Raw genomic sequence first — 12,548 nt, forward strand, 5'->3', positions numbered from 1 at the left:
TGTTTTGATTATTATACTTAAAAATACAAAACAACAACAACAACAAGACATTCGACAGTATGCTAAATTATATGCTTATGATTATATACATGTAGATCCACACATATATTAGGGCGGATCAATTTTTTCAAAGCCAAAAGCGTATACAAAAATTTGGATCCTCCGAAGTATTCTAAGAAACTTTCACCACCAGAAAATTTAACCCCCGCTGCAAAGCACGATTTCGATTCTCGGAATAAATTTATGAAATTTGTTGTAAAGAAATGAATTAGAATTTACACAAATCTAATTGGAAATAACTTGAATACAAATTCTTAGTGGAACCAGATTTTTGAATACGCCTCATATGTTTCTTTTGTTTTTTTGGCTCCATGCAAATTGTTCCGCCCTAATATATGTATTTATATATATATATCGGACTACATAAACGTTGATGTATGTTTTGCCTAAACAAAAGTAAAAAGCCCAAACCTAAATCAATTAACTAAATAAAGTGCAAAAATCGTAAAAGTATTATAAAATCGAATGTGTCATATTTATTTGTCGTCTCATCATAATACCCAACGATTTGTCATGACGTAACAGGCAGAAGCCAAGAGTTTATTACTTTGATCAAATCAAAGTTCTTTTTATAGCATAGAAGCCCTTAACCAACTAAACAAATTTATAGAGACGAAAATGTCCTTGGGAAATGCATTCAGTCATGGACAAAATTTTTTTTTCCCCGAATCTTTTCGCTTCACTGAAGAATCAGACAGCTTATATAGTTTTCAGCAAGACAACGATCCTAAGCATACTATGGCTGGCCTACAACATCTCTCCAAATGAATCCAATTGAGGGTTTAAGGGATGAATCGGACGGATAGATCCGAAAGCGATTAATCTCGACTAAATCGAGACTATAACATCCAGAGCAGTGACTAAACATAGATGACAAGTTTAAAAGGTGCATTCCATTCCAAACCGTTTAAGCGAATACTAATTTATTCATTTTCTTTCAATTTTATTCAGTATATTTCGCATGCGTTGGTCCAATTGAAATAAATTTGCTTTCCGTTTTGTACTTTTTTATTAAATTAAGCTTTAAACAAAAATTCTTGAGTTTATATTGACTTGTAGACTTTTAGGTCCTCGCGATTTCTTTATTGTATTTTTATATTAAGACACCATTTAAGGAACTCTATTGTTATTAAAGTTAATACAACGAATCTATTTTTTCTAGCTGATAATAAGCTGTATTGTTACAGATGACACAAGTCAAGTAAAAACCGGAGGGCCGGGGCTAACTTCGACCACGTCAAACTTTGTATACCCTTGCAACTTTTTTGGTAACTCTTTCCTTACCTATACCACTGTTTTCCACCGATCGTTTCTATGGGAGCTATATAATTTGGTACTGTTTTTAAGGGTGCAGTAAACTCACCAATATTAAATTTCACCACAATAGATCCTAATATAGCGAAGTTATTGAGAAAAGTCACTGTTTGTGACTTTGCCGTTTGTATGGGAGCTATATGATATAGTGGTCCGATCCGGCTAAATCAGAGATATACAGCCTGTGCAAGCCCACATGCAAAATTTCAGCTCTAGCTCTTACAGTCTATGAGATGACGTCGATCCAAAAGGACGGATAGACAGACATGACTATATAAACTCATCTCGTCAAGAATATATATATACTTTTAATGGCCGGAGATGCTTCCTTCTATGCGTTACACACTTCTGACTAAAATTAATATACCAATTTCAATTTTATACTTTTTTAATTTTCACTTCATTGAATTTTTTTTATTAACTGCAATAGAATTAAGATTCAAACAGGATCTCTTCGGGTTGCGGCATCGTGTTGAACCAGGTAGTTCCATAAAGAATTACAGGAACTTCCGTTCAATATCAAGTTGTGGGGCCAAATGTTCTTTCTCAGTTGGTTTTGATGGAGCAGCTCTGCTCAAGAATTGAACTACAGTCGTCCGACGGTAGCCAGTCTTCTGGTATTGAGCTCTCTTCTGGATCAAGCAGTGAGATTTTTTTGGAATCAAGGTTCAGACAGGTGCTCGAATCCAGTGAGGAGGCTTTGCAAAGCACCTCGCTTGAGTCGTGTAACTTGGCGATGTTTTATGGTTATGAAGCTGCCGATCTGCTACCATATATGAACTTAAGATAGAGCTGAAAAGTCTGGTCAACATTCAGCTGGGAACATTGGAGGTTTCTGCTTCATCCATCGTATGGATGTATGGAATAGGCATGCGGTATGGGAGGCTGCAATATTAAATCCAGACCACGCTCGGAAGGGAAGTAGAACCAAATGATATAAGTGGTCAGCGGCCCCCTTACGTAAACATACTCCCAGAGAACAGGCCGTTTATTCTGGTCGTTTCTTCCTCGGAATGTGTTAAAACTTTTGCGATCTGCTAGAAGAGTTCTTTGGGATTTTTTTGGATTTCAGAAACGTTCGCTGCTTAAATTTTAATGAGGTCACTCCGATGACCAAGTACAATGGCCCGCTCTTCATCGCAGCAGCCAATGAAGACACCATGGAATGGGTGGCGCGCAACGTATGTGCCAGGGAGCCGTATCAGGCCGTCAGTCTTATAAACTTCCTACACCTAACACCGGCCAGAGTTACATGGCCAAAGGTCGAGGAGTGTTTGCAGCGAATTCCCAAGCTCCTGGAACTGCAGAAATCCGATATTAAGATCCGTCTTAGGATCAGAGTTCTGCAGTTCCAGGAGCTCGAAAATTCGCAGCAAACACTCCTCGACCTTTGGCCACGTAACTCTGGCCGCTGTTAGGTGTAGGAAGTTTATAAGATGGGCAGTCATCAGCCGGTGACGTCTCCGAAATTTGCCTGAACAGGTTAAGATCTGGATGGATGATCGAATTTGAATATCTGCATTATCCTAGAAGAGAAAAGTTGGTATTATATTATACTTACTAATTGTAAGTCAAATCCTTTCTGTTCCCTCCATTTATTGTTTTCACTTACCAGAATATTTTTCTTTTCGTTTTTGGTTGTTTTGTTTACTTTTTATTTAATTTTGTGTTTTTTTTTTAACTTAATTATACCGAAACTGATGTTTTTACTTTGTGCTGTGCTTTGCTACTGAAATGAATCCGAATCGAATCTGGTGTATTGAAACTGGAAATGACAGAAGAAAGACAAGGCCTACTTTTATTTTAAATTAAACATAACAGTTTATTTTCATATCGATTTTTATACCCTTGCAAAAAGGGTATATTAATTTTGGTTAGAAGTGTGCAACGCATAGAAGGAAACATCCCCGATTATGTAAAGGATATATATTCTTGATCAGCACGACAAGACGAGTTCATACAGCCATGTCCGTTCGTCAGTCCGTCTGGATCAACGCCAACTCCTTCTAGACGTTAGAACTACAGATCTGAAATTGAATGCATGTAGGCTTGTATATATGATATAATGATTCGATCCGGATGAATACGAGATATACAACCTGTGCAGTATATTTAAGCACGCGTGCAAAATTTCAAATCTGTAGCTCTACGGGTCTAGAAGGAGTTTGCTTTGAAACAGTCGGACGGACAGACGGACATGATTATATAAACTCGTCTCGTCGTGCTGATCAAGGGTATAGAAATCGATATAAACAAATTTTCAATTGAAAATAAAAGTAGGCCTTGTCTTTTTGCTGTCATTTTCAGATTCAATACCCCAGATCCGATTCGGATTCATTTCAGTAGCAAAGCACAGCAGAAAGTAAAAACATCAGTTTCGATAAAACTAAGTAAATAAAAAAACAAAATTAAATAAAAAGTGAACAAAAAAACCCAAAACAAAAGGAAAAATATCCTGGTAAGTGAAAACAATAGATGGAGGGAATAGAAAGTCAAGACGACTTAGTAAGTATAATATAATACCAAGTTTTCTCTTCTAGGACAATTTCAAATTCGATCATCCAAAAACATAGTTTGAGGAGCTTCTTCTTGATGAGTTTCGCACTCTCGGCATCCATCCAGATCTCAACCTGTTCATTGAGGCAAATTTCGGTGACGTTCTCATCAAAATTTCACCGGCTGATGACTGCCCATTTCTCCGTCTTAATATCAGAGTTCTGCAGTTCCAGGAGCTTGAAAATTCGCTGCAAACAAGTTTCGACACTTGGCCACGTAACTCTGGCCGCTGTTAGGTGTAGGAAGTTTATAAGACTGACGGCCTCATACTCTGGATTAAATATTGCAGCCTCCCATACCGCGCCTCCTCCATACATCCATACGAGGGGCTTTGTAAACGCTCCTCACTGGATTCGAGAAGCTTTTTCAACCTATTTTTAAAAGACGGAATATTCAGTCATACTGAGTTTTGATTTCCTATTCCTAATACTTACCGTTTAGTCTCTATGGGTTTTCCATGTCCCTGGCCTTTTCGTTTAATACCACGTTTGCAATCAATCGTGGATGGCTGTACGCATTCGCTACTAGATCCTGAGGACAGCTCACTGACGGAAGATTCGCTTCCTTCGAGCGACACAACTTCAATACTTGGGTCTGACACCGAATTATCGATATCCTCGGCTTCGAGAGAAAATAGTATCAAGCACACAAAATTGTTGCCTTCATAGCAAGACACAACCGGCTTAATTTGTTTCTTGTTGCCTAGACCAGCAACTTCTGCTATGAGATCTGAATCGGCCAACGTTACATCAGAAGCAGAAATCTCACATGTTTCCGGCTGAATATTGAGAAGACTCTGAAGCTCAGTCTTAAGCTCGTATACGGTAGCAGAGATCGGCAGCTGTATAACCATAAAACATCGCCAAGTTACACGACTCAGACGAGGTGCTTTGCAAAACATCCTCACTAAATTCGAGGACCTGTCGTAACCTTGATTCCAAAAAAACTCACTGCTTGATCCAGAGGAGAGCTCAATACCAGAAGACTGGCTACCGTCGGACGACTGTAGTTCAATTCTTGAGCAGAGCTGCTCCTTCAAACCAACTGGGAAAGGACATTTGGCCCCACAACTTGATATTGATCGAAAGTTCCTGTAATTCTTCATGGAACACGATGACGCAGCCCAAAGAGATCCTGTTTGAATCTTTTTTCTATTGGAGTTAATAAAAAAAAAACATTTCATTTGCCTGTTACATATGTTTGGGCGTCTTTAATAGGGTATACTCCAGGTCCTACCTGGTGCAATCGAGCTAAATATTGTTCCAGGTGTCAGCTGTATGCGAAGAATGACAATTTTCAAAACTCTTATTTAGAAACCTCAATTTACAGCTAACAATATCTTTAGCTGTAATTACACTTTGACCATCCAAAATATAAAATTTGTAATTAAATTATAAAGTAAGTTATAAGAAGAAGAAGAAACTCAATAATACTATAAAAGTGAACCCTGATAGTCTGCCCTAGATCTAAAAATCAAAACAGGAGAAAATTCATAAGGAAAAGAAAAAGAATAACGAATAAAAAAATAACGAAGAATTATCCTTTGCGACTTAAGAAGTTAATCTTTAAAGTAATTGGCATAAAATCGAAAAATTCATGGAAGAAAATTGTAATTTTAGTTCAATATGATGAATGAATGACTAATGCATTCCCTCCGCCTTTAATCGATTTTCAAAAACAGGTGATTAGTTCCTTTCCGTGAAAAAATTGGCGAGAAATTTTTATTTACTTTGTGTGATTGGCAATTTTACACGGTGTGATAAATAAATGATGTAAAACATGGATAACATAGACCAGATATACTTATTCATTCTTTTGAATGAATGAATGAATTTGAATCTGAACCTACCTTCAAGATGTATGTAATAGCTCCAACACAACTCCGTAATTATTTTGGACTTTAAGCCAAATACTTGGCGACTTTAATAAGATGTTTCATCTCAATAGCTGTTATACTGAGGACATGAGGTTGATCGAAACAGATGGACATGGGTATTTTGACTCGGCTTCTTATTAAGTGAAATGATCGAATCGAAATCGAATCGAAAACGCAATCCTGAATTCAGGACAAAAACGAACTATCGTTGTTAGATGAAGTTTCTGTTTTTCTGTTGTTTATTTGAGTGTGCTGATCCCGAATCCGCAGTTTGTTCGCATTAGATCTAGTTCTTGAGATAGAGATACAATCTCGAATTTCGATAAGTAAAAACATAAATAACATTAAAGCCCTTAGACCGATTTTTATACCCTTGCAGGAAGAGTACATTAGTTTTGGTCAGAAGTGTGCAACGCATAAAACCTGTATATTATGCCTGCTTTTCCCCTACACACAACGTTCTCATTTCATCTGTATACTTTATTTTTCACTTTATTTAATTTTCTTTTTAACTCCAATAGAAAAAAGATTCAAACAGGATCTCTTCGGGCTGCGTCATCATGTTCCATGAAGAATTACAGGAACTTTCGATCAATATCAAGTTGTGGGGCCAAAGTCCTTTCCCAGTTGGTTTGAAGGAGCAGCTCTGCTCAAGAATTGAACTACAGTCGTCCGACGGTAGCCAGTCTTCTGGTATTGAGCTCTCCTCTGGATCAAGCAGTGAGTTTTTTTGGAATCAAGGTTCAGACAGGTCCTCGAATCCAGTGAGGAGGTTTTGCAAAGCACCTCGCTTGAGTCGTGTAACTTGGCGATGTTTTATGGTTATGAAGCTGCCGATCTGCTACCATATATGAACTTAAGATAGAGCTGAAAAGTCTGGTCAACATTCAGCTGGGAACATTGGAGGTTTCTGCTTCATCCATCGTATGGATGTATGGAATAGGCATGCGGTATGGGAGGCTGCAATATTAAATCCAGACCACGCTCGGAAGGGAAGTAGAACCAAATGATATAAGTGGTCAGCGGCCCCCTTACGTAAACATACTCCCAGAGAACAGGCCGTTTATTCTGGTCGTTTCTTCCTCGGAATGTGTTAAAACTTTTGCGATCTGCTAGAAGAGTTCTTTGGGATTTTTTTGGATTTCAGAAACGTTCGCTGCTTAAATTTTAATGAGGTCACTCCGATGACCAAGTACAATGGCCCGCTCTTCATCGCAGCAGCCAATGAAGACACCATGGAATGGGTGGCGCGCAACGTATGTGCCAGGGAGCCGTATCAGGCCGTCAGTCTTATAAACTTCCTACACCTAACACCGGCCAGAGTTACATGGCCAAAGGTCGAGGAGTGTTTGCAGCGAATTCCCAAGCTCCTGGAACTGCAGAAATCCGATATTAAGATCCGTCTTAGGATCAGAGTTCTGCAGTTCCAGGAGCTCGAAAATTCGCAGCAAACACTCCTCGACCTTTGGCCACGTAACTCTGGCCGCTGTTAGGTGTAGGAAGTTTATAAGATGGGCAGTCATCAGCCGGTGACGTCTCCGAAATTTGCCTGAACAGGTTAAGATCTGGATGGATGATCGAATTTGAATATCTGCATTATCCTAGAAGAGAAAACTTGGTTTTAAATTATACTTACTAAGTCAAATCCTTTCTATTCCCTCCAATTATTGTTTTCACTTACCAGGATATTTTTCTTTTCGTTTTTGGTTTTTTTTGTTTACTTTTTATTTAATTTTGTTTTTTTTTTTTAACTTAATTATACCGAAACTGATGTTTTTACTTTGTGCTGTGCTTTGCTACTGAAATGAATCCGAATCGGGTCTGGGTTATTGAAACTGAAAATGACAGAAGAAAGACAAGGCCTACTTTTATTTTCAATTGAAAATTTGTTTATATCGATTTCTATACCCTTGATCAGCACGACGAGACGAGTTTTAAATATACTGCACAGGTTGTATATCTCGTATTCATCCGGATCGAATCACTATATCATATATACAAGCCTACATGCATTCAATTTCAGATCTGTAGCTCTTACGGTCTAGGAGGAGTTGGCGTTGATCCAGACGGACTGACGGACGGACGTGGCTATTTGAACTCGTCTCGTCGTGCTGATCAAGAATATATATACTTTGTATGGTCGGAGATGCTTCCTTCTATGAGTTGCACACTTCTGACCACAATTAATATGCCCTTTTTGCAAGGGTAGAACAAATAACACAAACTTAAAATAACTAAATATTCATAATGTTATTGTTGAAACTGGAAGTAATAAGAAGGAAAATCAAGCGGTGTTAATATTTATACCTCTCAGCAATCGAATAAAACTAGTGTCTCTTATCTTCCGTATCGTTACTGATCTGATATAAAAGGCCTTCTCTTCTTATTCCCTTGTTCCCAGGGTATATTAATTTTAATCAGATGTGTGCAATGCAATGCCATGTCTCTCTGTCCAGAGGGATTAACGCAAACTCCTCACAGACCTGATCTGATTCATACGGATCGGATCACCTCATATTTCTACTACTGTTAGTAAAGCTATGAGTGTTCTTGGGTTTGTAAAGCGATGGTCAAAAGACTTTGACGAACCGTCCACAACCAAAATTCTATCTACTTTATTAGTCCGTCCTATCTTAGAGTACAGATATTGCATATTGTCACCTCAAAATGAGTCCCATCGAAGCAAATCAGTTTAAAAGCTATTTCCAATCTAGAAATTGGGACCGCAACGTCAACATCATAGGCATTCCTATAATCAATCTTCCTTCTCTAAATAATCGAAAAATAATTTTGGTGCAACCTTTATGCACAAACCTATGGTAGTAGTATGAAATAGAAATACCTGGTCTCTTGAACCAATGAGATCTATCTGAACATTTTCGAGTTTTGTGTTCGGACTACAAACTTACAATTCTTAACACCGTAATCAGATCAGAGGCTTCTCTTTCTTTTCTAAAAACCTTTATTCTTTCATATTTAGTTTGTGTTTAGTTGTGTTTTCTATATTTTAATCGTTTGTCGCCTTTTTTTTATTTCTGGGCAGCTCGGTTCGCGCGAAACAGGCATATGTCCTGTTGTCGTATGGGCCACTTGGGCGTATACACAATTTATAGGGTGTCTTACACAGTGGCGGGTTTAAGAAAATTCATAAACCGCTTTAATGGCACCACATACCACACAAATCCTTAAATGATTGAGATTCAGGACATTTGATTAGAAGAAATGGGCAAAACAAAGTTAGCTATTTGCAGCCATTCCAAAAATAATCACCATAATCTCTAGTGAAAAACGAAAAAAAAAAAAACAATTTCAGAGGGAGAAACTGGCAGAAATCAATGTTAAAGACACGAATTTGTGTCATAAACGAATCGTCGGAATGTTACAGACAGTGGCGGGTTTTCCTTACGGCCCTCGCGGGCAGATACTTGGACGGCCTATAATTGGTTTATAGCCATGTGTGGAAATTACAGCAAAAGGCAACCTAAAAGTCAGCATCTGAAATCTGAAATTATCAACTTTCGCCATGACTAACAACAATTAACATTAATCATTGGCTTATGATCACGAAGTTGATTACTATAGCTGACACACAGTGCGTATACGTTATATTTGATTCAATAACAATAGTTTACTAGTGAACTTGAAGACATAGTGCAATAATGTGCCTAAGATCTGGCTTCTCGAAAACGGCCACCATCGAGTTCCTCATCAGGTTATGATAATACCTCTTCAATTCGGACGTTTACTTTGGTTGTAGACTAGTGTAATGAGCGACAAATGAATCGCTGGCTTATGCCAAACATGTCATCTCATGGAGGATACAAACCGCTAGGTAATTCAATCTGACGCCACCATGGACCACAAACAGGTCCATGTAGCACCCAACCCGATCTAATCATTCGGCTTTCCTCTGAATAAATAGACATTATAGATTTTGAACAATATCAGAAAAACTCCTTTCTGATTGAAATTTACTTAGTGACCCTCAACCTGGTCCAAAATAAACTGAAACAGATTACGATTACGAGCAACTTAATAAGTTGATATTTTGAGGTTTATTAATAATTTTATTCGAAATTATTCCCTAGCATAGAGAGCAAAGGAGTTCAAAGTCAATTTGAATAAATTTCCCTTTTCCGAATGTGCGTCTTGAACGCATTTTGTCAGTTATATATTAACTATATATCAAATAATATGCATATATGTATGTCCATATGATATTATTGTTTATAAGATATAAAAAGAGATGAGAGTGGATATAAATGAAAACAAGAGAAGAAATGGAATTATCAAAATTGAATTAGTTGCTTGATTTCCGTTTTGCCATTGAAAAGTGTTTTTCTCATTTTGTTCTCGCTCTTTTTGGTTTGTTTTGTTTTTTTGTTTTATTTTATTTTGTTAGACAATCAAACAAATTAGACGCCATATGCCACCATATATGGGGATATAAAAAAAAAATAAAATGGGTAAAGAATGGGAAAAGAAATAATATTGGATAGCCAAAAGAGGAATTATTATGTATCGAGCGGTGAATCAACGGAAACGCATCCGTTGAAACAAAATAATAGAAAATGGGGAAAAAATTAAATAATCAAAAAAAAAAGATTCGAATAGAAATGTTGCTTGTTGGTTTTTTTTTTGTTTTTCTTCTTTTTGGTTTTTTTTTTTTTTTTGTTTCGTCGTCGTCGTCATCGTCGTCAATGTGGGCTTGGGAAGAGGGGAATGGGCGGGGAGGCAGGAGGCGTGTGGGTGAGGGGCGATCCCCGCCGTCACCAACTCGTCGATGGATTCATGACCTCGGTGGCTTAATTAGCTTACTGGTGGGTGGAGGCAATTTGCAGAAGCCAGCTGCATCGAAAACGGGAAGTAACTCGCGCACACGCCCCGGTATCGAGCCATCCAACATTCTGTGGACAAGACAAGCCAAGCAAATGCCATAAATCAGTGGGGAATTAGATGGGGCAGGCAGGGGTAGGGCAGGAAGGGTGTTTGATTACCTCCGCTTGTAGTCAATTTTGGCGCCTTTTAGGGAGATATTCGCATCGGTTGGAAAGAATGTGGCGTCATAAAAGTTCAAGCCGTTCTGCAATAATATATTATACTCGTCCATTGAGGCCAATGTGATGCGTATAACAGCCGGCGGCAGTTCACGTCTCTCCGGGCGTTCGGCCTTCTCGACCTGATCGGCCACAGAACCACTGACACCACCTAGACCAATGTTTTTGGAGCTGCTGCCTGCAAATTATTCAAATTGTCAAATTGTTTATCAATTTGAATGGAAACCAATTTCCAATCACCATTTAGAAATCTACGATACTATTTCCGATTAGTTTGAGATGCATATATTTGATTGTTGTTAGTAGAATTTTGATAATTTTTCATATATACTTTACTTCTTATGGCCGCTCTGCGCAAAGTCTGCAACGTCTGCTCACCTTCAACGCCCACGCCCTTGTCGGATGAACCACCGGCTCCGGCAATATTGCTGCCCGATATGTTGGATGTGGTGATGCTTGAGTAGATATGCAGACGCACCACCTCGACAACCGAGTCGAACTTGTACATGGCATGTCGGATATCCTCGACGGGCAAGTCCTCGGGCACATCCAGTACATAGAGCGTGAAGGTTTTGCGTGGTCGGCAAGGTATGGCAATCTATGGAAATCGTACAAGATCAAAGTGGAAGTGGGATATGGTAGACGAGACAAAATCACAAAGAGAGTGGACAGTGAAGATTGGATTGAATGAATCGGAGTAGCCAATTGTATGTATACCTACTTAGTATATAATGCGGATATATGGATTTTATAGTATGTATGTATGAAGGATGCATTATACTCACACTTCGCGACAATGATTGCTGGAATAAATTTATTTGATTTTTTGTTGATTTTACTCTGATTTTTCGTTTCGTTTTTAGTATGATTGGATTAATGCATTTTTTTGGATGGATGGCGGTAGGGGGGGGCGGGGGGATATGATTGATTCGGTTGGATTCGATTTGATACTCACTTTGCGATAGAACCGCGCCCCAGTCACCTTATGGAATCCCTTCTTGAACACCGCCTGATAGTCATCTGGATGTGAGAATTTAAATAGAATTCCTGTAGCGGTTTTCGTCAAACTGAAACAGCCCTTGAAGCTCATTTTTTCACAAATTAAAGCGGCTCGTTCCATGGATAGTTCATAGGAGGGTGTCAGTAGGAAGGCCCCTAAACATAGTCATAACAGATAGTAGGGATTAGAGAAGCGTTCTTAGGGCAATTAGTCTATATAGATGTTTATATTAGCACTGAAGTTCATGCGATTATATTTGGAAGTTTTTGTTTTCAATCATAGAAAATTGATAATTACCCTTGGTTAGGAAATTATCCGGCGATGATATTTCCGAATCGGAATCATCATCTTGTTGTTGTTGCTGCTGCTGTTGTTGTCCAGAAATGCGCTTATCCGACCATTTGGGCTCTGCAGATAGCTTATGGGCAGCCACTTTGGTCACTATGCCACTTGTAGGACGCGGCGATCTAGGATACTCATTCTTTTCACACTCCAGATCTGAAGTATTACCAATAAAAGACATTGTGATGCAAAACTATCGAATACACCAAAAACAAATGGGGGGAAAAAAACCAAAACAACAAAAAAAAAAAACAAAACAAAAATGTACTAAATAAAATTCGAATTCAAAACTTGAGATGTGTTCGCGAAAATTTTGTTAAAGCAACTGAAACATGGTTACAGT

The 12,548-nt window shown here is 38.4% G+C and overlaps 2 protein-coding genes across 3 annotated transcripts; both read right to left on the reverse strand.

Moving 5' to 3' along the window:
- Positions 1-4,083: 4,083 nt before the first annotated feature.
- LOC124460550 lies at positions 4,084-4,801 on the reverse strand. Its single transcript, XM_047011576.1, has 3 exons — positions 4,365-4,801; positions 4,230-4,301; positions 4,084-4,159 (listed from the first exon to the last, which is right to left on the reverse strand). Exons 1-3 carry the CDS (start codon positions 4,781-4,783, stop codon positions 4,084-4,086), a joined length of 567 nt encoding a protein of 188 aa, XP_046867532.1. The 5' UTR covers positions 4,784-4,801.
- Positions 4,802-10,461: 5,660 nt separating this feature from the next.
- On the reverse strand, positions 10,462-12,401 carry LOC6653008. Of its 2 annotated transcripts, none has more exons than XM_015176460.3 (5): positions 12,161-12,401; positions 11,819-12,018; positions 11,242-11,461; positions 10,804-11,041; positions 10,462-10,713 (listed from the first exon to the last, which is right to left on the reverse strand). In XM_015176460.3, the coding sequence occupies exons 1-5, from the start codon at positions 12,384-12,386 to the stop codon at positions 10,596-10,598; spliced, it is 1,002 nt and encodes a 333-aa protein (XP_015031946.1). In that variant the 5' UTR covers positions 12,387-12,401; the 3' UTR covers positions 10,462-10,595. The 2 variants fall into 2 exon arrangements, with proteins under 2 accessions (XP_015031946.1, XP_002075388.2); XM_002075352.4 differs by having other exon boundaries at positions 11,200-11,461.
- Positions 12,402-12,548: the final 147 nt, after the last annotated feature.

Source organism: Drosophila willistoni (assembly GCF_018902025.1).
Source record: "Drosophila willistoni isolate 14030-0811.24 chromosome XL unlocalized genomic scaffold, UCI_dwil_1.1 Seg142, whole genome shotgun sequence".
Taxonomy (NCBI): domain Eukaryota; kingdom Metazoa; phylum Arthropoda; class Insecta; order Diptera; family Drosophilidae; genus Drosophila; species Drosophila willistoni.

Excerpts from the sequence above, each read along its gene's own strand:
- LOC124460550 (XM_047011576.1), bottom strand. The coding sequence starts at position 4,783 with ATGGTTATACAGCTGCCGATCTCTGCTACCGTATACGAGCTTAAGACT. Across the intron at positions 4,302-4,364 it reads AAACCCATAGAGACTAAACG|GTTGAAAAAGCTTCTCGAAT; the intron begins GTAAGTATTAGG and ends TTTTAAAAATAG. Across the intron at positions 4,160-4,229 it reads GGATGTATGGAGGAGGCGCG|CGGCCAGAGTTACGTGGCCA; the intron begins GTATGGGAGGCT and ends TACACCTAACAG.
- LOC6653008 (XM_002075352.4), bottom strand. The coding sequence starts at position 12,386 with ATGTCTTTTATTGGTAATACTTCAGATCTGGAGTGTGAAAAGAATGAG. Across the intron at positions 12,019-12,160 it reads GGATAATTTCCTAACCAAGG|GGGCCTTCCTACTGACACCC; the intron begins GTAATTATCAAT and ends GACTATGTTTAG. Across the intron at positions 11,042-11,199 it reads GCGCAGAGCGGCCATAAGAA|GCAGCAGCTCCAAAAACATT; the intron begins GTAAAGTATATA and ends AATAATTTGCAG.